The sequence below is a fragment of the Python bivittatus genome, unplaced genomic scaffold (assembly GCF_059951505.1).
Source record: "Python bivittatus isolate LINGU-HERP-01145 unplaced genomic scaffold, Pbiv_v1 ctg000070_np1212, whole genome shotgun sequence".
Classification (NCBI taxonomy): domain Eukaryota; kingdom Metazoa; phylum Chordata; class Lepidosauria; order Squamata; family Pythonidae; genus Python; species Python bivittatus.
The window spans coordinates 4278904-4306163 of record NW_028277034.1 but is presented as its reverse complement, the minus strand read 5'-3'; the positions used below and the strand labels follow the sequence as shown (position 1 = coordinate 4306163).

The following is a 27260-nucleotide window of genomic DNA, read 5'->3' as shown; positions in this document are numbered from 1 at the left end:
AAGTCTCTTGTGGTGATTTCTATTTTTTTAACTTCTTTTTTAACTTAAAAACTAGAGGGATAGGAAGCCACTTTTTATTCCATTATCAGTTGGACTGAGAAGAAATCCACTGGATGTGTATGCTACATGTTGAAACATACAGTGGGGCAAAAAAGTATTTAGTCAACCACCAAATGTGCAAGTTCTCCCACTTAAAAAGATGAGAGGCCTGTAATTTTCATCATAGGTATACCTCAACTATGAGAGACAAAATGGGAAAAGAAATTCAGAAAATCACATTGTCTGATTTTTAAAGAATTTATTTGCAAATCATGGTGGAAAATAAGTATGGGCCAACTCCATCCTGTAATCTCCCATTTGAGATTGGGTCTCCCCAAAACATTTGTTAACATTACAGAACGCACAGAATTCCACATGTTACCAAATCAGTGGCTCTGAGAAAAGTAACTTTCCCATCTGTCAACCTGTGAACTTAAGAAAAGCTTAAAAGCTTCCCTCCCCCCACCCCCCGGTTATCCCTGATTGCTACTTCTAGTAGGCAACCAAAAATAAAGGTGGGAATAAACTGCATTTCCAAATACTACTTTTCCTTCAGTCACAGTTTTTTTTTTCTTTTACCTGAGTTTTAGTAGGAAGAGAGACACTAAACAGGGTGCAGAGACAGAACTCCATGCACAATTCCAGTCATGACTCCTTGAATTGACATAACAGTATTTTTGTAACTTTCCAATTTGTAAGAATTTGGAGAGTGCTATATGGTACAAAAACCATTTCCAAAAAAACGCACATAGGCTTGAAAGGATAGATGTGATGCAAAGTATTGTTGAATAATCATTATGTATTACATACCACTTCTGTTATTCATTGGAAGCTCTTATTCTCTCTGGTTCAAAAAAAGATCTATACAAAAATCAATGAACAAAATGAAGTATTATTCTTCTAAATTTTAAGAGAAGGGTTTGTGTATGTCAGAGAAACTCTAAGGAATTAGAAATGTACTCCCAAAAAAATCTTCCAAGAGATCAGTTGATAGTGGTGGGTATTTATTTATTTATTATTCATTCATTCTGATTATACTTTAGATACATTGGATCACTTGATTTTGGCATACAGTGGGGCAAAAAAGTATTTAGTCAGCCACCAATTGTGCAAGTTCTCCCACTTAAAAAGATGAGAGAGGCCTGTAATTTTCATCATAGGTATACCTCAACTATGAGAGACAAAATGGGGGGAAAAATCCAGAAAATCACATTGTCTGATTTTTAAAGAATTTATTTGCAAATCATGGTGGAAAATAAGTATTTGGTCAATATCAAAAGTTCATCTCAATACTTTGTTATATATCCTTTGTTGGCAATGACAGAGGTCAAACGTTTTCTGTAAGTCTTCACAAGGTTTTCACACACCGTTGCTGGTATTTTGGCCCATTCCTCCATGCAGATCTCCTCTAGAGCAGTGATGTTTTGGGGCTGTCGCTGGACAACACGGACTTTCAACTCCCTCCAAAGGTTTTCCATGGGGTTGAGATCTGGAGACTGGCTAGGCCACTCCAGGACCTTGAAATGCTTCTTACGAAGCCACTCCTTCGTTGCCCAGGTGGTATGTTTGGGATGGTTGTCATGCTGAAAGACCCAGCCACGTTTCATCTTCAATGCCCTTGCTGATGGAAGGAGGTGTTCACTCAAAATATCACGATACATGGCCCCATTCATTCTTTCCTTTACACAGATCAGTCGTCCTGGTCCCTTTGCAGAAAAACAGCCCCAAAGCATGATGTTTCCACCCCCATGCTTCACAGTAGGTATGGTGTTCTTTGGATGCAACTCAGCATTCTCTCTCCTCCAAACACAACTAGTTGAGTTTAGACCAAAACGTTCTACTTTGGTTTCATCTGACCACATGACATTCACCCAATCCTCTTCTGGATCATCCAAATGCTCTCTAGCAAACTTCAGACGGGCCCGGACATGTACTGGCTTAAGCAGGGGGACACGTCTGGCACTGCAGGATTTGAGTCCCAGGCGGCGTAGTGTGTTACTGATGGTAGCCTTTGTAACTTTGGTCCCAGCTCTCTGCAGGTCATTCACTAGGTCTCCCCATGTGGTTCTGGGATTTTTGCTCACCGTTCTTGTGATCATTTTGACCCCACAGGGTGAGATCTTGCATGGAGCCCCAGATCGAGGGAGATTATCAGTGGTCTTGTATGTCTTCCATTTTCTAATTATTGCTCCCACAGTTGATTTCTTCGCACCAAGCTGCTTGCCTATTGCAGATTCAGTCTTCCCAGCCTGGTGCATGTCTACAATTTTGTTTCTGGTGTCCTTCGACAGCTCTTTGGTCTTGACCATAGTGGAGTTTGGAGTGTGACTGTTTGAGGTTGTGGACAGGGGTCTTTTATACTGATAACAAGGTCAAACAGGTGCCATTACTACAGGTAACGAGTGGAGGACAGAGGAGCCTCTTAAAGAAGTAGTTACAGGTCTGTGAGAGCCAGACATCTTGTTTGTTTGTAGGTGACCAAATACTTATTTTCCACCATGATTTGCAAATAAATTCTTTAAAAATCAGACAATGTGATTTTCTGGATTTTCCCCCCCATTTTGTCTCTTGTAGTTGAGGTATACCTATGATGAAAATTACAGGCCTCTCTCATCTTTTTAAGTGGGAGAACTTGCACAATTGGTGGCTGACTAAATACTTTTTTGCCCCACTGTATATTTAATTCTCCAGTGACAATAATTTGACTTTCTGAATCATTATTCCAAAATTAGCTGCCACCTCCTTTGTCTCATCTCTATGACTGTACAGATGCGCACTTATATATGCATGTGCTCGGATACAGAAAGAAAATGGTCTGATAATGTTGGATAGATCTGAACCAGCAAAAAGCCAAGAGATTATAGAAGGGATGCGTAAGCGTCCCCACCCTGCTTGGGTAGCTGATGGCATTTGGAGGAAGTGTTTCTCCACTGCAGTCCCTGCCCTTTGCCACAGCCTCCTGCTAGGAGATGGGTGGATGCTCACCTTGATAATAATTTAGGAAGACAGGGAAAACAGTATTGCTCCGTGGAGAATTTAATATGGGGCTGCTGCCACTGGGACTGGGTGCCAGTGAGCTGTTATTTAATTTGTTACTTAACTGTTTTTATCAATTAGTTCATGCTGCTTTATTGTTTTATGTGTAAACTGTCAGGAGTCCTATTTGGAATATGGCAATACAGAAAAACTCTAAATAAATAAATATATGTGTGCTGGGGGATCTTGCCTTACATTAGATTGACCAAGGCCTTTGCTAAACATTCATTTTATATTGCATTCTAGAGGGTAGGGCTTTTTTTTTAAAATAAGAAAAAAAAAACTTTTCATACATTTAGTTTTGGAAGTATTTATTAAATGAGAGACTTACTTTTAAAGTCTCATTTATCTTATTAAATGAGAGAGAGAGAGACAGACAGACAGACAGACAGACAGACATAGCATTAGCTCCTATGTAAATAAAAACATAAAAGCCTTTAAGCCTTTATCCTCTTTTCTTTCTTAAGAAGTGTGTTCCCATCAAGTGTATGGTACTTACCCTGTTCTGCTCAGGATTTTTTTAGTCTCATGACATAGCCATTTCTACACCTCATTTGGAAGAATATGGTATTCATATCTTCAGCTCTTATTTGACACGGGCAATAAAAAGTGGTTTATGAAGGATCAAACATCTGCCTTGGACAGGGGTTGGGAATGGATAGCTATCTTTTGCCAAAAAGTTATCCTGCAACTTTCCAACAAAGTTGAATCGATAAACAGCACTCATGATGACGAGATTGAGGTAGTCTTACTAAATGATCAATACCCAGGTGTTCTGAAGGGAGTAGCAAAATTTCTATTTATAGTTTTAGCTTATAGAAACCAATTGGTGACTTTAATGAATTGTCAATTGTATAGGATTTCTACCTTTCATATATGTATGCATTGTTATGTATGTATGTATTAATGGTGTGCTGTATTTTTAAATTCTGTGACTTGGTCTTGGACCGTAAACAAACAAATGAAATGAAATGAAATGAAATGAACTTTCCAACAAGTGGGTGAATTGTCAGAATGTGTCTTCTCTGTCTGAAGAAACACTTGCGCTTTTCATCAATCAACAAACTTTATTCATTTCCAGTACAAAAACAGTATTTAACCTCTGCCTGCGTCTCAGCAGTGTCTGAGCCATTGCCATTAAAATATTCTCCCCAATTTGAGTGTGCAGGAGGCTTATGACACATATTATTTCTATCTGAGCTATTCAAGTCTGATTATAAGCATCTGAAAATAGACATTCAAAAGTACTGTAAGTATAACCAGAGTTGTGCTACTGCTCTGCCTTTATGCACACATATTTATTGGAGTTAATGGAACTACTAGTGTGAATAAGGTTTATGAGGACAAAAGCTTCACAGGAAGACATTTTAGTGTACCAATTATTTTAGGCACACAACTACATAAACACTTAACATACTAAAATTTAAATCATAAAGAATGTGGCTGATATTCTGGTACTTCAACTGGGTTTATATTCTATTCAAATTTATGCTCTGCTCATTACATGGTCATTTTGTTGCAACAATACTCTATTTTTAGGATTTAAATCTCCATAGCATCTAAATATCGATGCCGGGGTTTATTATCATTTAGCATAGCTACATAGCATATCAAAAGTAGTATTTTCTCAGGAAAAGAAATGTACAACAGCAGTTACATTAAAACATGCAATGAAATTGGACACACTGATATATACTGTATATGAGGAGGTAGATACCATAGCACATATACACACTATATTTAGTCAGAAGGAATTCCTGAATTCCATATTACAATTTTTCTTAAATTTTCTTTTCCTTCCCCACCACAAAATACCTTTAATGAATTTCTAAGCATCTTCTAGCTTGCAAGGATAGTAAAATGCGGATATATTAAAGGGTACTTGGAATGCTATTGAAAATCACATCAACCTATGAACAAGCACCATGGTCTTCAAACTGACATAATTAAGCAACATTTTTCTAAAACTTGTTCCATCCCCCCGTTCAATAAATAACAGGTATAATTCTATAATATCATCTAGGCAGCCGGAAAATTAATCTAGATTCTGGTTAAATCCCTAGGGTCTGATGCAATGAGATGTCAACCACATGCTGATTCAATCTCTCTTCTTTCTCAATTTTATGGATTCACTAAATTCACTAGCATAAAACATCGTAGGCCTGAAACCATATTATGGCTGTTACAGGCTTCCCTATCCTTCTCACTACTTCCTGTAAGTAAGATGAAGGCAGACATAGAGGAAAAAAGTTCATTCACAACATTGTTTGGGCTGAGCATGTCTGTATAAGAGGAGCAGATAGCTCTATCTGCTTATTCTCACAAAGATAAATATGCCAGTGAATATCACTTTCTTTGTAAGGAGTATGTATTTCAAAGTAATCTCCTATTTCCCAAATACCAAACAAACAACCTCTCCCCCACCCCAAACTAAAACAAAATTCAAAGTAATAAAATATCAGACAATGTTGGTTCTTAAAAAAGCCAAATGTATCAACATCTTAAAAACACCAAATTTTAGATCATTCTGCTGTCTACATATTTCTATTATCAATTTCCCTGCCCACACACCAATTTTATTCTTTGCATAAACAGGCAATGGTATTTCATTTATTTAAGCATTTATCAAAAGTTTCCTCTGTCAAATTCCATTTTAGAACTTTACAGCATTTGTATTAAATTTTATTTTATTTATTCAGTATATTTTGGTATCATCTCTCTGATCACAGAACATTTAATAAAATATCCAGATAACTAAATAATTGAAACTACCAAAAAACTATCAGAAAGATCACGTTATTACAAAACCAAGGAGCACTAATAAAACCAGGTAGTTGCCCTAATGAACAAAAGAATTGGCAATGTCACCATCTCTTTGAAAGACAGCAGAAAGGGACTGAGGCTCGTGGGAAAGCTGTTCTACTTCAGAAGTGAAGAGCAACAGTTCCAAACAGTAAATTTCTAGCCAAAGTTACAGTGAGTTAATTAAGGTGGAGAGTCTTTGAAACATTTTTTTCTCACAACTCTCACATTAGGGCTGTGTTGCTTCTCTTCATCTAAACTGCATTCTTCCTCCGCTTCCTTCCCATAGACTCTCACTTTCCTCTTCTCTTCTGAGTCTTCAGTTTGCTCAAGTCCAAAGAAACAAAAATTATTGCATCATCTTTATTAACATTCTTTGATACTGATTAATGTTTACAATTTGCTGAAAGACACGGCATATTTTTCTGAAGCCGTGTTGACTCTTCAGCAGACTTGTCCTAGAAGCTTAATAATTTTATCTTTTTCACAACTTATTAGAATAGCAAATAACTGGCCTAAAACCGGCTCTATTTCTACTTTGGGAACCTTCCAATCCTCTGCTAAAAAGGCCAATCTTTTTTTCTTTTTTTCTGGACATATTTCTTATCAGATTATCAATTTTACAGCTAAGCACCTTGCAGAATATGCCTTTATAAAAAAGAGATACAAGGTAATTTTCCCCTAAAAAACCTGACACTTCTGTTTGTACCTCTCCAGCTCTAATTCTGAATTAATTTCACAAGTCCAAAATATTTATCACTCAACTAATATTTGAACCACAGTACGTACATTTCAGCAAATGAAATAAGAAACTGGTTACACTATAAAACACACTGATAATACTGTTATCTTTTCTATTTCAGCAAATATAACCTCAAAAGGAGCTTCCTCTATTCATAGTTCAAAACCTTCATGAATACACACATTATGATTTCAACATTTCCATGACTGATAAGAGAGCAAAAGTGCTTGAGAAAGTTTGAAGGTTATTCTTTTAATTGTCTTGTTTAAAACTAGTACTTTTAGTATTATGTGATGTAGCTTTATCTGACTGAAATGTTCTCACACAGAAACTTCCTTTTCGATGAAATTAAAATGCAACCTCTGTTCATCTGAATCTGCTCTCATCTCTTTTGCTAAACTCAGGCCAATAATAACAAAAGCATCCAAATGAATAGAAGATATCACAACAGAAAAACGTATCTTTTTCAAAATTAACTTAAATGGCATTTTGTATAAAGGGAATATCTGAGTATAACCAAACATGTTTCTGTGGTATATTATGCATCTAAAAAGGTGTAAGTATTGTAAAGAAAACCTGTCTATGAACTGTGTAAGATATTTTAATTAAAAGAAGCTGTGAATCATGCCATTCTAGACCAACGCAGTCACATTTGTTCTTTAAATGATCATAAAAAAATATTGACCTCAGAGTTTCTAAATCAGGGACAGAAAATCTTGATCCCTCACCTGGTCCTAGACTGTAACTTCCATGGTCTCATACCATCTGTCATGCTACTTGGGAATTAAAATTCAAAATGCATGCAGGACACTAGGTGGCCTCTACCTCATTCTTGTTAACTGAACCACAATGGAGGATGGATCCCAAATCTCAAATTATCAGAAATGTGCCACAACTATCAATGACTGAAAGCGCTGAGACCAGAAATAGTTTGTCCCAGTTCAGTCTTAAATTTCACATAACAAAATATCTCTTTTCTTCATGTCATTCCCCTCATATGTAGAAACCCACAGAGAAACCTTATTCGCAAACTAATTTACATAGCTTAATTTACCTACCAAGGCCCCTCATAGCAAATCCCAGCATTTTCATGAACACAAAAGCTGGGAAACGATAATGGAAATGTATTCAGATAAAGTTGGATGGGTCTGTCTTGAAAGAGCATGCCAGTTACACCACCACTTTCCATCCTGCTTCATAGAAAATACAGGGAACAATGGGCAGAAAAGTAAGCAAATGCATGAAAAGGCAGTATTTTTGCTTTTATAGTAAAAGATCATACAGGAAGAGATCAGTAATGTGGTATCCATGAATACTAATGTTCCAGTAGGTATCTCCCTTTATGCCTGTTAAGTTCCCTGACTTCATTGATACGTTTATATATTTTTAAAAATAATTAAATCGGAAGCTGATAGGGTTCTATCACTATCTATCTTCATACACACTGTTAGAAAATAAAAATGGTAGGTGGCTGCAGCTCAGTGTGTTGCTTGGAAAGATGTTTATGTGCCTAGAAAAAGATAAATGTAAGTTGCGGGTTTCAAGGAATATATCTTATGGAACTCAGAATAATTTGCCTTCAGATTTTGTGACTAAGCACATCCACTGTGACAGCTATTTTATGAGGGCCCATTATGTGGCCTAAAAATTCCGAATGTGGCCACCTGGTCAAAAAGTTCTCTGCGAGCTAAGGCACTGAATGAGCTGAGGCATTTAATAAGACACTAATGAGCTGGGCCAAAAGAATATAAAAAGAGCCATACTGAAGTATACTAAATCAGATCAATGAGTCAGCTAAGTCAACAGTCTATTCCACAGTGGCCAAGCAGATATCTACAAGAAATACTTAAGCAGGATCCAGCTGGTAGCAGAAGGGTTACCTTATCACATATGAATATCTGCATACCACTCTTTACATTTTATGGGAAATAGTCTAACATTGAAAAGTTAATATTTAGATACTGAAAATCTTTGAGGTCAAATGGAAGAATATTTCAGAACTGCTAACATAGTCTCAGAATCACAACTATCATGCGGGATACTACCAACTCTATTCAGCATACTATAACATAATGAAGAATAATACTATAAAGTAGAGCTTATTTATGCTGTGGAAAGAAAGAGAAGAAGAGAGTAATTAGGAGCAAGGTGGATGGGTTCAGTTACAGCAGTGTTGTCCAAACCTGGCCACTTTAAGATGTGTGGACTTCAACTCCCAGAATTCCCCAGCCAGAATTCTGCGAGTTGAAGTCCACTCATCTTAAAGTGGCCAAGTTTGGACAACACTGAGTTACAGCGACAATGGCTGCACTGCTGGAAGGATCAGATTGGAGATGGATCATCATGGAGAAAATCTTTCTATGTGATTGCTAAGCGTTGACACTGACTTGATGGCACACATTCAATTAAAAAAGTGTGTAAAATGTGTGTTTTTAATGCACTGCTTTTCTTTTTATATAAATATTAAAAAAATGTATGTATATGGGCCTGTGCACAAATGCTTTCCCCCAAATTCTTTGACTTAGGCTGGACTGGATGTGGGAAGTGAAATGATGGCAAGCCAACCCTGTTAGTTAATTTAGAATTTGGGCATCAATCCTGTTTCAAAAATGAAAAAAAAAAAATCTTCACTGTTAATTTTATACCTCTAACAGATAAAATAAAAAATAATTTAGAAAGCTGGCAAGAGTTACCATGCTTATCGCTTGGAAAGATTTCAGTTCTTAAACCGAACCCTCTGCCAACCCCCTTTAAAATATGATTACACTGATTCATTTAAAAATATTGAAAAGTGGCATGGAGTGGGTGGGACTAACAATCCTTTCTACTAAGTTGAATAAGGTTGGTATTTATATAAATGTGCCCAGGATTGCAGCCCGATCTTTTTAGAGGGTCAAAAGAAGAAACTGAGAATTGTTTTACAGTTGTACTGAAACCATTTGATAGAAGTGGCTTAAAATTCAAAATATTTATGACGAATGTGGTAGTAAAAGGTACCCCACCCCCATACACATGTAAGCTGCATTCACTATCAGACCTATGGATCCCCCTTCCCTGCTATACATAGGAACCGCTTAAAAGGCCCTTGAAAGAAAACCTTTAGAGCAAGGTGAATTGACCCTGAGCGGCAACAAGAAGATCAGTCAGGAACCGGTGGCCCAGTGAACCAAATCTGTTTTTATTCACTGACCATATCTCAAAGATAGTACGCCCAGCATGCTGACTGAGTCGGAAGGGATAAATAAGGTCACACAGATGGGTTTGTCTAAAATATTGTAATGTCACGCTGTAATCTCCACTGTGTCTGCCTTTTTCTGTGTCTTGTCTTTGCAATGTAGTAGGCCAAAGGTATATAAGCTTCTGCTTTTGCTCACAGCTATTTGGCAAGTGTCAATGCTTTTTTTTTTTTAGATTTTTTTATCCTGCCTTTATTATTTTTATAAATAACTCAAGACAGCGAACATACCTAATACTCCTTCCTCCTCCTATTCTCCCCACAACAACAACCCTGAGAGGTGAGCTGGGCTGAGAAAGAGGGACTGGCCCAAAGTCACCCAACCAGCTTTTATGCCTAAGGCAGGACTAGAACTCCATCTCTTGGTTTCTAGCCTGGTGCCTTCACTGCTAGACCAAACTGGCTGCTGGGAGTCCAGTATATACTGTTTATTGCAAATAAAATTATGTTGTACTGTATCTTCAAAGTGATTTGGTTGCTTTAGGTGAGCCAGGTTTTGGCCACAACACAATGCAGCGTGACTGAACTCAGCTCCACCTTGATATATAACACAAAACAAAAATCCTTGGTACTCAAGCAAACAGAGCAATGTGGAGATTCCTTTATAAGGACCATGGCCATAGTCTGAATAACAAATTTAAAATCCTTGGAGGCAATACATCTGTAATTACAGTTTTAAAAGTTTGGAACTCTTATTTAAATTTAAATTACTGTCCCCAATTACTCTATAGCTCCTTTTTAGCTAGCTGACAATACTGAGGCTTTGAAATATTGTACCATGATGAAATTCAAAACCATAATTTAGGCTGAAGTGTATTTAGACAGCACAGACTTTGGCGGAAAATTAGGGCATAATTTTCTACAATGGCTTCAAAAGTTTATGTCCAGCAGTGTCTGCCTCCTGATGGGAAAAAAAAACACACACAAAACCCTCTTTGATCCAGATGAAGCTTCTGAGAGCACCACAGAAAGATTTTTAGCAGCGCCCTTTGCCTCCTAAAAACCTTCCCATCTCACAATCTGTGAAGTTCTAAAGGATTTCTACCCCAAGACAGATTTGGGGGAGGAAGAAATTGCCTCCTTCTCTGGTCTGCTGATGGAAGCTTCCTCTGCATCAAACAAACCTAATCAATGATAGCACTTTCCCGATTTTGCAGTAGGGAGCATCACTACAGGTAAAATAAGAACTAGCCTGTCAAAACTTGAAAATTCATATCAGACCAAACCAAAAAAAGAAGAAGAAGAAGAAGAAGAAGAGAAAAAAAACTCCCACCATGCTGTCAAAAGTAGATAACCTTCTGCTGACTACAGAGGATTTCCTGCATCATAGCAATATTAACATTTCAGTTATGTCAGGAATCTTCATCAATGAAAACAGTTGTTTATCTTTACAAAAGGCACAGTTCTATTTCTGCTTAAACATGAAAAGCAAGAGTTGGAGGATTCTTTATCACCTTTGCAAAACTTTAGTAAGCTGAATAAAAGTATAAAATACATTAACTGCTGAAAAATTACATAAAGTATATATTGTAAATAAAAACTGGGGGTGGGTGGGTTAAGGGAACATTTCATTGCCCTACTCTAAAATATATTTATTTGAAGGAAGAAAGGTTGTTATAGAATCAGCCAACAAACAGGTCACAGATCAAGCTGAAGCTGCACCAAGGAGTGCTCCTTGAATTGAGGGAGATAATCAAGAAGAGATGCTGGACACTACCTGCCCTCTTCCCATGTATCCTAGGGGACTCTGATCCTTGACAGTCCAGAAGACTGCTGTTGTTAATGCCTGAGACAGAAATCTTGCAGGATTAGGACTCTTTCATAGTCTTATGCAATTAACACTACCTTAAAGAAGACATTTCCATTACATTACTTAAGACTGTGCCTAGCCATCTTTCAGTGTTTCCAGTCCTGGGCTTATCATCACCATCACCATCACCATCACCATCACCATCACCATCACCATCTATTAAATTTATGTGCTGCACAACTCCCATCTATTCTGGGCAGTTTACAAATTGTTAAAAACATTTAAAGCAAGAAAACAAAGCAAAAAGGAGCAAAGATGGCAGAGATACCATGCTTCAATATGTTTCTTGTAACCGTGGATAACTTCTTGCATTCCTCTCTACCAACCCTTCAAACCTCACAAAGTGGACTTACTGAGATCCCTGGCTATCAGCCCTGATTTCGCTGTGGATTTGTTCTTTCTCTTTCATTTTAAGGGATGAGCAAATACAGATTTGCAGCCACTGAGATGAGACAGAACACTTGCACAATGCAGGTCTCTTGCAGACACTTGAATGCTGAGTGTGGATGTCTGCAAGAGCTGCGTTGGCTTCCCCATGAGCTAGGTCTTTAGTAATGTGGGTTTCTGTCTCACATAGAAGCCAGTGCAGCTCTTTATGTCAATGCCTTTTTTTCTGCAGACATGTGTGCTCAGCATGAGAACATCTAAAGGAGGCTGATGTCAAGTGAGTGATATTGGCAGGGGGTGAGACTTAATCAGAGTGCTCACGTGAGAAGCCGTATGGATTTAAGAACTCTTGAACAGGCTGTAGAAGCCTTTCATTTCCCCTTGCTGAGCCAAACCTAGCTTTAAAGGTGTCCTGTAAGATGCAAGAAGTTGTCTTCTGAAGATACATGGCAGGAGGGCAACACTGAATCCTGACCAATATTCCATTATTATATGAGTATAGTCTAGATATTGAGTGCTTTTTTAATACTCTTTTTTAAAAGAAAAACTAACAGTTGCTAGATCTCATCTGTATAAAAAATAAAATATGGAAGGAGGGAGTATATTTTTAAGGGGAGAAGGTGAAGCAGTTTCAAGGAGTAAAGGACAAGGGATATGTTTATACATTTTGAAGCACCTTTTCAACTTTACCTCTGAAGTACTGGAGAGTTATAGTATCAACTACAATCGGGCTGATAATGGTGCCTTGATGTAGTGCCCAGAAAAAACAAACAAACAAACAAACATGTATTTGATGAAAGAATGAAAATGGAGACAAAGTTAATAACCTTTATATGATTACTGAGGAGAAGCTACTATTTAATTGACTTACGTTTGGTGCCAAAGATGTTATCCTAAAATCATGTTTTGTTACTCTGGAGGTTGATAAAGCCCAACAGATATGCCTGAACAAGAAAGGAAATGAAGAAGGAAGAGGACCCTGCATATATATAATGAATATACAGGTGAAACTCGAAAAATTAGAATATTGTGCAAATGTTCATTTATGTCAGTAAGGCAACTCAAAAGGTGAAACCAATATATGAGATAGACGCATTACATGCAAAGCGAGATATGTCAAGCCTTACTTTGGTATAATTGTGATGATTATGGCGTACAGCTTATGAAAACCCCAAATTCACAATCTCAGAAAATTAGAATAGTGTGAAAAGTTCAATATTCTAGGCTCAAAGTGTCCTACTCTAATCAGCTAATGAATCCATAACACCTGCAAAGGGTTCCTAAGCCTTTAAATGGTCTCTCAGGCTGGTTCAGTAGGAATCACAAGCATGGGAAAGACTGCTGACCTGACAGTTGTGCAAAAAACCATCATTGACACCCTCCATAAGGAGGGAAAGCCCCAAAAGGTAATTGCAAAAGAAGTTGGATGTTCCCAAAGTGCTGTATCAAAGCACAGCAATAGAAGGTTATGTGGAAGGGAAAAGTGTGGTAGAAAAAGGTGCACAAGCAGCAGGGATGACCGCAGCCTGGAGAGGATTGTCAGGAAAAGGCCATTCAAAAGTGTTGGGGACTTTCACAAGGAGTGGACTGAGGCTGGAGTTAGTGCATCAAGAGCCACCACACACAGACGGGCTTCAAATGTCGTATTCCTCTTGTCAAGCCGCTCCTGAACAACAAACAACATCAGAAGCGTCTTACCTGGGCTACAGAAAACAAGAACTGGTCTGTTGCCCAGTGGTCCAAAGTCCTCTTTTCTGATAAGAGCAACTTTTGCATCTCATTTGGGAACCAAGGACCCAGAGTCTGGAGGAAGAATGGAGAGGCACACAATGCACGATGCTTGAAGTCCAGTGTGAAGTTTCCATAGTCTGTGTTGATTTGGGGAGCCATGTCATCTGCTGGTGTTGGTCCACTGTGCTTCATTAAGTCCAGGGTCAACGCAACCGTCTACCAAGAGATTTTGGAGCACTTCATGCTTCCTTCCGCAGACGAGCTTTATGAGGATGCTGACTTCATTTTCCGGCAGGACTTGGCACCTGCCCACACTGCCAAAAGTACCAAAACCTGGTTCAATGACCATGGGATTACTGTGCTTGATTGGCCAGCAAACTCGCCTGACCTGAACCCCATAGAGAATCTATGGGGCATTGCCAAGAGAAAGATGAGGGACATGAAACTGAACAATGCAGCGGAGCTGAAGGCCGCTATTGAAGCATCCTGGTCTTCCATAACACCTCAGCAGTGCCACAGGCTGATAGCATCCATGCCACGCTGCATTGCAGCAGTCATTACTGCAAAAGGGGCCCAAACCAAGTACCGAGTACATACGCATGCTTATACTTTGCAGAGGTCCGATATTGTTCTATTTCCAATCCTTGTGTTATTGATGTCATGTAATATTCTAATTTTCTGAGATTGTGAATTTGGGGTTTTCATAAGCTGTACACCATAATCATCACAATTATACCAAATTAAGGCTTGACATATCTCGCTTTGCATGTAATGCGTCTATCTCATATATTGGTTTCACCTTTTGAGTTGCCTTACTGACATAAGTGAACATTTGCACGATATTCTAATTTTTCGAGTTTCACCTGTAATTTTCATTAGAAAATTTATTATGCTACAAAACTATTAACATTAACTTATAGGAACAAAAATCAATGTATAGAGATCTAAGGAGTCTCCTAAAGCTCTGGCTAAACTCATTCTAACACAAGCAACCTTTGGGCTCTAATCTGGCTTCCTAAATATAATGGATTATTTTCTGGAGGCTTCAGCCAGGATACTATTTACCAGGTACCAGATCTACCATAGATCTATTTCATGCCGTCTGAAAAGTTTCAGTAATCCAGGAGGATTCCCTCTGTTTTGTGAACAGGACACCACCACAGTGTCATATCAGAAATATGTTCTGGTCCTGTTGCCCAGTTTCAGAAATAGTTTGGAATATAGTATGGGGAGCCGATCTTCCGAAAAAAGTCTTTGGAACTTAGAATTTGATGTATGGTTCTTTAGATTCCAGCTACAGAATTCATAATAATGAGCTGTCATATATAGCTGCAAATGTTTTCCTCTTCTAAGAAAAATTCTTTGCATCTCCCACCCAACTTCCCAACAATTATGATTTGCAAGAAGAAGAAGAAGAAGAAGAAGAAGAAGAAGAAGAAGAAGAAGAAGAAGAAGAAGAAGAAGAAGAAGAAGAAGAAGAAGAAGAAGAAGAAGGAGGAGGAGGAGGAGGAGGAGGAGGAGGAGGAGGAGGAGGAGGAGGAGGAGGAGGAGGAGGAGGAGGAGGAGGAGGAGGAGGAGGAGGAGGAGGAGGAGGAGGAGGAGGAGGAGGAGGAGGAGGAGGAGGAGGAGGAGAAAAGAAGTTGATTCATACAGGCAACAGTAATGAGAACATGGCCAAGCTTAATAGATCACACATTTTCCCTAAAAATTAGAGGACATTTTCCACTAAACGCAAGTGTAAATGTTTCTACCATTTTTTAGTAAAAGTCCCCCTTCTCTATCAATCTGCAAAATATTACCACATTATTTTAACAAAGTGAAACCAAAGGGTAAACTAATTTAACAATGCTCACTTATAATGCACACATTTATAATGTAACAACCGCACAGTAAACTCTCTTGCCAAGATAAGTCTCATTATCTGTAATGGTGCAAATAATTTAACAATTTTCACTTTAAACTAGCTTCCCAATTTATCAGATTAATGACCACAATATAACTGAATTCAGTACTGTAAGCTAAATTCTCAAGCAGAGCTATAAACCAGTACTCAGTAAATAATAGATGATGAGTGATCTTTTTTAAAAATGTGAGAAATTACAAAGATATTCCTGTGTTTCCTTTCCTGGATCAATTTTTGAGCAGTTAATTCATTCATATATAAACCATATAGACTGTAAGGATAGCTGCCCAAGTACTATTGGTACCCTTCTCAAAAATTCCCAAATATTTTGAATTCAAAATATTAATGCTACAAAGCCACATCTATTTATCCAGGAATAAGCCCCACTGAATTCACTAAACATATTTCTGAGTAGGGACAGATAGATTGTCCTGAAATCCAAGTTCCTTAAATCTTGAATAATCCCAACAAGGAAATGGAAAGGCCAGAAATAAAAGTTCATGGATTATCAAGTTTTCAAAAGTATGAGACACACATGCATTTTATAAATGGAAAGAACTTCCATGTGCTGCCCTCCTACAAAGCCATCCTCACAGTTTGTTCTAATGAGATGTCATTTCATTGAACCTTGTGACCTTTAACCAGACATCATTATGTGAGAAAATCTTTTCCTCCAACATGAAGAATGGAATGTCCAACTTTTGCAATAGTCGAGGATGTCCATAAATGTCTCATTATTTGACTTGATATTAAGTGTATCTGAAGAATCATTACAAGAGATTCTTCTTATACTTTAGCTAACCCAGTTTCTTCTTGGACCACTAGATTTTCTTGGGGCTGCATGTATCAATTTTCACCACCATCAGCAACACTAATGTTGAGTCTGAGAAAACCATAACTTTCATAGAACTGCAGTAATTACTTTTAAAATATGCTCATCTCCACTACAAATCTGGTAGTTGTATGTTCAGGCATTGCTGTCATTCAGTTTTCAGGAGCATAGTTGTAGTTGTATGTTAACTTCATACTTAAGTTAGTGGAACAGAAACCGACAGTTCCCTCCCTCGTAAGAATGTTTATGTCACTGCATTCCAAGTTGCATCCCATGGCACAGTAGTGGAATATATATTGACTTGGAAAAGCAGGAGGAAAAAGGATTTAAACCACAGATTTAAACTGTGAAGCACAGAGACATGTTCAGGCTTTGACTGCTATGAACTATGCTGGCATGTCTTCTGTTATATAGCAGCATTCCAGTCTGCAGCAGTTACTTTAATTAATCTTTTGCTGAAGAACTTCTGGACAAGGGGTGATCGCCTGGAGAACCAAGAATTCCAATCACACCTGAAGGAAACCTGACAGTATCAGGCTCTGAGACAAGATGCCTGTGTTTTTGGGGAAATGCCATAAGAACTCCTTGCTCGTCTCCATTAAGGCAAAGAACCATGGCTTCCTGAACCAGTACAGGGCAGTAAGAATAATTTGTGCCTTGAGTAGATAAACATAATTTTGGACAGTGGTGGAAAGAGTGGGAATGTGTAGAGCAATGGTTCAGCCAGTACAACCAGTTAATCCCTTCAGCTCTGTTGTCCTGAAATCAGAAGTACTGCATGTCCATTGACACAAACAAGTTCAGTCCAGGAGGACTACATTTTGTTGAGATTTCATGAAGAAAAAAAAATTCAGATGTCAGGCCCATTGGCACTCAGCCGGTCTATTATGATGCTTAGTGAACCCCATTATATATACAGTGTTGCTTCATTCATGTTCATTGGACATTTATTTATTAATCTTGCATGCCACATGATTCCCAATGACTCTGGGTAGTTCACACCAACCAAAACAAGGGAAATTACAATAAAACCAATTAAAAGGAAGGAAGCGGGAAAAAATGAAGTCTCCTTTGAAGGCTTTTTGATCTGGAAATACCCAGATGATTTAAATGAGTTTTGTTACAATGTTACCTGTTCACACTGGTAGATGGTACCTTAGTACCTGGTCTGTTAGGCTTTCAAGCGCAATCATAGAGTCCTCAATTTCAGTTGGTTGTACAGAAGTATGGACTCATAAAGATACTGTGTTCCGCATACTGACTCATTTTGGAAGTGTGCTTGACACTCTGTTAAGCTTGTATTTGTGGTTATGAGACCTTCTGTGGTGATATTCCTCATAAGACCAGCTATTAGTGCAAGGATTGGATTGCCTTATTTGGCCCTATCACCTGAAATGGGAGTCAGCCAATGGAATGGTTTGGAGTAGAACTAGGTCCATGGGACTGAGTCTGTGCTGCAATCATTATACCCTTTAGTCTTACAAGCATCCTAAGGGCCAGCCTTCTAGATGCTAATATCTCTTTCATTTGAAGCTTAAGAGAACATTCCTGGGACAGGATCAGCTTCCTTTCCTTTGTGTTAGTATTGACTCCCAGGTATAGAATCTGGTTGGATGGCACTAGCAGGGTCTTGGCTAAATTCATCAATAAGTTTTGTTCCTGGAGACAGCATGTGTTAGGTTTTCTTCATTGCTTTTCTGATAAAAGGTCACTGTGATGAGTAGGTAGACATGAACACGGACATCCTTTGTTTTCAGATGGCCCATCACCTTTGTGAATACACTGGGTGCTGATATTAGTGTGAAAGGCAGTGTTAACTGAAACTTAGCTCCTGTGGGTGAAACCGAGAAACCTCTCATGTGAAGCTCTGACCAGGATGTGCAAGTTGGCCTATAACAGATCTAGTGAGGCTAGAAAGTGGCCAGGTAAGATTGTTTCCACATTTAAGTTTAATGCCTCCATCCTTAAGGTTTGGATCCTTAAAATTTGGATGACTCTCCAATTTCCATTTTTCTTTCGTATTGTAAAGAACTCTTTTGAAGGTATGTGCTCCGTTGTGCCAACTGTACCATGAACAATTGCCCACCTTCATCCTAAGATGTTTCCCTTTGTTCTTGGAGATAAAGAAGGTATGTCTTTTGGCTTTCCTGTGAGCTCTAGTGCATATCTCTACCAGATTGTCCTTAACATTTGTCTATCCTTGAAAGTGTGTTTTCCAGTGAATCTAAATTTCTGAAGTTACACAACGCTGGAGGTGTTTATCTTGGTTCTTGTCTTCTCTGCTTGGTGTTAGTGCTTTGGTTGGCAAGACTGAGAGGCAGTGTGTGTTCTTCTTTGCTACCTGTCCCAAAAAAAGAGGAATGATCTTTGGCCAAATAGGAAAATACAGACATTCTCTGTTATCTGCCTCCTCCGTTCTTGGGAACACTAAGAAGAACCATTTTTCAATTATCTCTTTCTTCAGCTTTCCCTAAGGACTGTGCCGCAAGACAGCTTTTGATTGGTGGTCCATTTTGTCTCAGTGATAGGCCTCAACGTGCCATCACTTTTGATGTCCTAGAGCTGGCTACAAACTACAGGCAATCCATAGAGACATGTCACTCAAATTCTGCTATTCTCCTCAGTTTACTGATGCCATTTGTTAGATGTCTGGCTTTATCAGTCTGAGAGAATCACATACCCTCAGTCCATACCACTGAAATTTTGGCAGTTGTGGCCCTGATTCCCAATGTGAACAAACAACATGGGGACTCACTTCCAGTGATCTATTCATATTTTGCTCACTGGGGTCTGTGAACACATCATCTGCTTTTCTCAGAATCACTGATTTAGAAGTTAGGGCTACCGTGGGTTCATTGATGCTATATATTACTAGTGAGTCCATAAGAGTGTAACTAATAGGTGCAACTTGTTTGCTACTGCTGGAGGTACCTTAGACTTGGCTGGTTAGTTGGGCTAAATTAGTCTCAGATTAATTTAGACCAATTTCTGAAAAAAAAAATTAAATTTCTACAGGGCCATGCATCATCTTCTGGACAAACCTACCCACTCAGTTTTGACAAAAATAGTAGAGATTATATAAAGAACTTAGAATTGCACTGTTGGGTTCTTGGTGATCTCTGAGCTTGGCTGTTTTCCTGCAGACATTATGTTTCCAGGCTAGGTAACATCATCAGGTTATGGGACAGTAGAGATCCCAACTGTGGAGAAAAAAAACTTGGAGGAGGAAATACTATGTATAGTGCTTCAAGCTTCAATGTACCCCAAATACATATAAATAGATAAGCAGCTCTTCCTCTCGACTGCATGCATTATACACTGCATTATTCACATTGCTAAGCTGCTGCTCCTTCATCTCTATTGCCCTCCAGAGCACCTTTAGAAGACAAGTGAAAGTAAGGAAATCATTCTGAGCCTGAAAGCCAACCTTATGGATCTTTTCCTGTGTGATTTACATTTCATCTCAATTGCCAAGCATTTCAAATTCATTGAGACTGGGCAGCAATCTGTATGCCTTCAATACTCGCTCTCATTAGTGGAAAGCAAGGCAATGCAAAACATTAGACTTTGCAGGCTTAAAAAGGAAATGCATTATTTAAAATTATGTTAAGGAGTTCAGTTTATTTGTAGTAGAAGAACTGAGCAAAAATATCTTGTTACAGTACTGTAAAACACTTCAAGCCTTTTCATGTAATTCTGGATAAATCAAACAATTCCAATAAAATAACCATTTGGTAAAAGAGAAAAGTTTTTGTTTTAATTTGGTTGGTCTAAAGCTGGCCTGAACACATCCTCCACTCTAGAGCTATTTGTCCATCACAATTTTCTGCTGACATTAGTTAATATAAGAAGCAGTGGTAAACCTTCCAAATAAGTATTTAAAAAGAGAATTGTAACATTATTTGTGGTGTAATGAGTATAAATATGTGTTGTATTCAATTGTCCTGCTTTATGGCACAAGAGATAATATTGTATATTCTAGCTGAAAATGTTCCATGAGTTCCTTTTCACTTAGATGGACAAAACATTGTGAATGGTGATGCCTTTACGTTTGGCCAGGGTTGACAACTGCCACATCAAAAGGAGGTGGACAAGAAGGGATGATCAAGGTAGTGACAGGTAGAGGGAGATATGGCAGGAGGCAGTGCGTGAGTCACTCTCTGGGAAAGTGGATTGGTCTTCTGAGACCAGGACTCACTTCTGGCTCCCTATCCTCCATCTTGGATCCAGCTTACCCTGTTCTCTGCCTGTCACTACTGAATGCCAGGTCTATCTATAATAAATCTTCTGCCTGTCAATAAGATCTGGAACGGATCTTCCCCCACTGAATGTTATCTGGAGGTACTATAGGAATGGGCCTTCTCAGTCACACCCCTCTTCTCTGAAACTGCATTCCAGATGAGATGAGGCTGGCCCCAACCACTTTGGGCTCTCAAAAAGCATTAAAAACTTGGCTTTTTCACAGAAACGTTGGGGTCTGATGGGGTTGTATTGTTTCCATCCTGCAGAAGAGCTCTTATTGTTATTGGGTCACTGCTTGTTGCTCCGGCAGGAGGTAATTGATTATACTTTATCACTGTATTTGTTTTAATCCTATTACTGAGTTTAGTAATGTAAGCAGCTCAGATCAGTTGGTTGCAACTGATGCAGCATATAAGCCTAGTAAAATGCATACACACATATGTATATTCAGTACTGTGAATTGTTAAGGATCCCTCCTTAAAGGATAACATGTATATTGAAAAAATATATTGCTTAAATACAAAGATTAGAGTTATGGAACAGTCCATACAGTTCACATTTCAACATAACAACAATCATTCATAATAAACTCTGAACAATATTTCTTAAAGAAATATCACTATGCAAAACTATAAAGCAAGCAATTGCTTGGAACCCAGATATGTACATGATTTGTAATTTTAACAGCCCCCCAAAGTTTTAGATCCTTTGATTTAAACATTAATTTCCCTTTAAATTAAGAATGGGAAATCTGCAGCTCCATGAACTTCTTCCCCCAGCTAGGATTATCGTGCAGAAATTTAGTGGCAAACTGCTGGTTTTCAAATGTACATATGCTACTTGAAACCTGGACTGGTAGTCTTTATCTCTATAAGGGAGCAACTCAAAAAGAGGATAAAGACAGATACCATATGAAGATTGACAATACACTCTAAGAAGTCAAGAAAAAGACAAAAAGCAACCGGAAAGATGCATCTTTATAGTCCTCCTCAAGACCCAAACATTCACCCAAATGAATTTATAAAAACGGACAATTTGTTAAACTCTCACACACACTATAATTTGTTGGTATTAACATCTGCTCCTGCAATCTCTTACCTTTCTGTCACTCTATATAAAATGCATCATAAATTAAATAATGAAATGGAGTAATAAAAAGTCTGAGCTATTCTAAACACAGTTTTAGTGACATACTTATTTATTACTTATTTTGTTGAAGTTCAGCATGACACAGCTGCCAGACCAAATGTGTCATATTATGTCATCAATCAGCTCCTATCCTTCTTTCACCAAGTCAATCAGTCATTAAATTTAAGTTGCCACTTTCTTCTTACTTTAATTATGATGTGAAACATCAAAGAAACCAAAAAATGGATTTCCTCTTGAAAGGCTAGGCAAATTATTTTCCATTAACTGATAATGAGAAAGTCAGAAAACTGTGGGAAGTTCAGTTCAATATAAAATGGGGGAAGGAAGAAGAAAAAATACATTTCATGTAGGCTTCCAATAAAAGTATTCTTGTAAAAACTAGTTCCATCATTTACAGAAAACAAAAACCCTCAGAACTCCATTTTCTTCATCTTGCTTCCAAGTATATCCAATAATAGGGCCCAATTCAGTCCTTCTATGATGGGATGAAAACTGACCACACGGATGCCTTAATGTCAAAGCCCTGATTACTGGCATTTTTGTGATAATTTCTCTGACTATTTATCAAGCATATGTATGTGTGCTTCCTTTGTCATCCAAAAAGGAATGTTGAAGAGCATTATACCATAAAATCATTATACACTCAATTAAATACACACAAAATCTAAATATTCAAAGGGAGAAAAGATGAAAAAAATTAATTTGCTAAAAATATTAATATGCTACTTTCTTGGCTCAGATTCAAATAATATCTTTAAGCATTGAAAACAACTGGACTATTAATGCATGTACAGTATGTCACAAATGTAGAATCAAATAAATCTTCCAGTTAAGTACAGCCTTGCTGTATTTGAAACCAGAAATCCACCCATCTCTTGCCCCATCCCCATTTGGTTGGGCTTTGACACAAGCATATACTTTATGACTGCAGTTCACTGCATTTCATTGTCAAGGTAAGAAACAGGAGGCCTATATACCAACTATTTTTGCACAATTCATTTTAATGACTCTCTCTGATGTAACAGCTAACTTAGATCTTATCAAGATGGGAGATACATTCAACAGCACATTGGGGAGACCTACCAATGAGGATTTTTAAAAAGTACCATCAGTTTGTCATGCTGTCCAAATATCATATGTATTTTGGTAAGAGTTCAGTGTTCTCAAAAAGACTCAAACATATGTTATAAAAGATTATCACAGACTTAGGAAGAATTCATTACATAAAAAACATCTTCTGTAACTATAACAACAATATGCAAGTTTCACTTATTACAGCTAAGCTGTATTGTTCATACATTTACTGTCAAATAAGCTATGCTGGACATCAGCACTAGCTAATCAGAATGCAACTAACTCATGTATTCTGCGCTAAGATTGAGAAATCTACAATGGGCTCCACTTGGATAAATCTTCTGCCATCTCAGACACACAGGGAAAAGGGGAACTATAAAATAACACTTAAAGCTTCATGAAAAAATCATAGACAGAATGAAGAAACATGAGGATGCAGTTCATCCATCTGCTACGAAGACTTAAAGATAATTGGTACACATTTAACTGAAGAACTATTACACATCAACCTTTTGTAACAGACAAACAACAGACATTTCCTTAAATCCATTGCAAGCCCCTACAACAACTTTCCATTAAGCTTATGTGCAATCAAATGCCCATGATTAGTGAGTTTTGAAAAAAAAATGCCGCAGAGGTAAACAGTCACCACACATTTTCATATTTGCTTTCATACTCTGTCACTTTATCTAGAAACTCTGGGAATGACACTGTTAATGTTGTCCATTGATACAAGAACTTACCACTTGTCCATTTTGAGGATTTTTATGAGCATATGGAGGTCCTCGGATGTGATTCCACATTTGTCCAGAAGTCATTGCAAAGACAACACACTGAGAAACAAGCAGAAATAAAATGTTAATTTACACCACGCCCAGGAAATATTTTTTTCTTTTTTTAAATATTCTTGTATCATTGTTATTTACAGAGGAGGAAGGAAATGAGGGGAAGGATACGTTAGATGAGACTGGCATGTCCTAACTTTAGAAAGGAAATCCTAGCTTGTGGAAATGGTTTTTACAGTCTGCCTGTTGATTTATATCCACTATCATAAAAACAGCCTTCTTAGGTAAGCAAAAATGTGACTTAATTTCATCATGAAAACAATACAGGTTTATTCCCTGCTGGCCTCCTTAAATGTTTAATTTGATTTTCATCCAATATGAAAAATTACAGTGATAAAAGAAAATATTTGGGGGGGGGAAACTAGTTTGTTTTTAAGTAAAGACTAATCCTCTTTTCAGATTAATATAATATGGCAGGTGTACATTACACCCTCTCTCAGAAGCCCAAGATGTAATGGAGATTAATGTCAAGTAGCAGCCAGCCAGCATTAGGAGATGCACCTTTCACATGACCCAAGCTTAGAAATGAAAGTAGAGGAAAATAATTCTCCAATCATTGTTACAACCATATGCCACCACAAATACCAATCTGGCTTCCACATTTCACCACTGGTAAACAAGATAATGGTAAAGAGAAGTTAGCTACTTGCAGCTATTTCTTAGAGCACAATTGCTTATAAGATTAGGGGGGGGAAATCCATCCAATACTGTGAGAACATAATTTAGAAGGAGGGGCCATTAATTGCATGCCACATTAAAGCACAATCTTAGCTGAAAAGCAAAGATTACGTTTATTTTATTCATCTTTTATTTTATATGCAACTCAAAAAAATAATACAAATATGCTAGTTGCTATAAAAACCACAGCCATGTAGCCATAAAAAGGGGGGGGAGGGAATCCAAAATCTGTTTGAGGTAAAATCTTTATTAAATCAACTTGGTGTTACAAAATGGCATGCTCATTTTCAAGTCTCAAGAACTCCCCATCAGGTGAGATAATTAATAAGAAGCAGGAAAAAGGCGTGTGGGAGGGAATCGGAGGGAATAAATGCGGCTGCTATTCAACCTGTGTCTGTATCAGTCACAGTCTCAAACAGAAAGTAGGAGATGATTTCTGCAGACCTGTAAATCTGACCCTAAATTAATCCTGATGTTAGATTACATACCTTAATGCCTACAAAAAAGATGAGTAACTTTTAATGGTCCTACTGAAACAGGTTACCATCTGGAGTCTCAAAGTGGCTAACTAGAAACTTCCAGAAAAAACATAGCAACTGGCTTTCACAGACATCCTGGACCTAAACACAAATTTTTTATTCAGTCATCAGGATTATCTGTTGAAAGAAGTACCATATCTGCACAGCAAAGAAATCCAGATACGCAGTAGTTAGAAGCAAAGTGTTTTTCTGTATCCCTTTGCTTCGTCCTACAGTTGGTCTGGATTTTTAGACCCCAAATATAGCCATTCTACCTTGTATAGTTAATCCCTTCTTAAGGTTATTTAACATGATGGTCACTATATATTACATGCACTAAATTAAATAGAATATAACTTGCTCAAAGAAATACTGTGCTTCAAACCATGTGTTGTAATTTTAAAGAATATGTTGAGTTCTCCACACATCATTCTTTTACTTCTATCAAAACAATTCATAACATTTCAATATTTGTATTTCAAGTTCATCAAAATGGACTAAACATTCTAAAACAAAGTCCAAGCCCATTAAACCTATCATTTTTTTACAATATTAAAAAAGTATGCATAAAATCTACACCCAATAGAATAGCAATATGAGTTAGGTTATACATTCTTTTCAATTTATTTCACATCCAACAACCAAACTAACACTGAGATATTTAAAAAACACATCTCATGAGGATTTTGTTCTGACCAAAAAGGAAGTTAGGCACCACTCATATCCATGAATTCATATTCATGAGTTAAGGGAAAGAGAAAGTTTCGCTGGGAAATGTATTCATCCTTATTTATTCATTTGATTTATTATCCACTTTTTATAATTAAGTCATCCCCAATCAGAGCACAATATAATATAATAAACTATATAACCATGAATATTAATACAAGTGGAAAAGAAGAACAGAAAAGGGCAGGTAATGCAGCAGAGCAGATTCAGTCAAAAGCTTGTTTGAACAAGTGGGTGGAAATGTACAGACCAAGCCATTTTCTATATATGTCTAGGGAAGAGGCAAAAAAAAAAAAAAAAGTGTCCCCAAACTGTCCCTTAAAGCCAAGTGCTATTGAATGGGAATGGACTTATGTTTCTCAAGCATCTATCAGCCCCAAACCAAATTTACAGTAGTGTCTTTAGTCTCTACTTTAGCAAACCTAAAATATTGTACATACACAGGATAATTCCAGGCCCAGCAGGGAGATCATGCAACTTGAGTGTACGGCTTTCTGAAGCTGCAGAAAACATCTACATTTCAGCTCCTATGACTGAGCAGTTTCAACAACTATGGGCCTATTGTGTGATAGTCCATTTGAAAAAAATCAGTTTCTGGGCCTTCTTGCTATTTTAATGCATTATCTATTAATAAGGAACAAGCTAGCATGTTATTAATGTGAAAGCTAGCAGACAGCATTAATAAACCATCTAATTCACATGCAACCTGGAGGTAAAACGAACTCATGCCATTATACAAGTTCCCTACATCTAGAACTGGATGATTACAGAATGCTTGGGAATCTGGGTTTACAGAGAACACTGGTCTTCATTGTAGTTTCCCCTGGGCGGTTTTTGTTTTTAGAAGGCTAGGAAACATAGCTCATTTTATTTTCACTTTCTTATTGTTTCACAGTCTTTAAGATTCAGTTCCATTTCTTCATTCATGTTATTACATATTTGAGGCATCTCAAATTCACACACTATATGGTCTACAAGAGCGCAATTCCCTCTATGAAACGCATCCTAAAGGGATATTTTTCTGTACTCCATTACACAAATAACTTCCTATTTATGGAACATATCAGCCTTTCTATATTAGTAAAGTTTTAATTACTGAATCATGATATACCGTATTGCAGTTGTTCAATTTTTTACCCTTTGAATACTCTGCATTCAAATGGACTGAAGCATTAATATCCAATTTATTTTCTAAAGAAATATGCTAACTTTTCCCCTCTCTCTGAAAAAATTCTGATCCCATGCTTCCTCCAAGAACAAATTATAATATATAAACCTGCTCCATTCAATTCTAAACCAGGCAGAAGTAGATAGCTAAAAATACGATTGTATGACTGATCAGTGGGTCGGAACCATGCTCTGACATGTATAGCCAATATTCAGACTCTTTGTTATCTGGAGGGTATTTATTTATTTTGTTTTAAAAGCCTTATATAGCTGGGCAGCACAGAAAACAGTACAAACAACTACACCCCACCCCCAAACAATACAAATAAAAAGTCTATAAA

The 27260-nt window shown here is 37.6% G+C and overlaps 1 protein-coding gene across 1 annotated transcript in view; it reads right to left on the bottom strand.

The window, feature by feature from the left end:
* The window catches only part of TUSC3 (tumor suppressor candidate 3), a 127946-nt gene that overhangs the window by 37876 nt on the left and 62810 nt on the right, over positions 1-27260 (bottom strand). The window contains exon 6 of the mRNA XM_088131130.1: positions 23726-23815. Coding sequence (XP_087987256.1) covers positions 23726-23815 — 90 coding nt within the window. The remainder of the gene's footprint in view (positions 1-23725; positions 23816-27260) is intronic.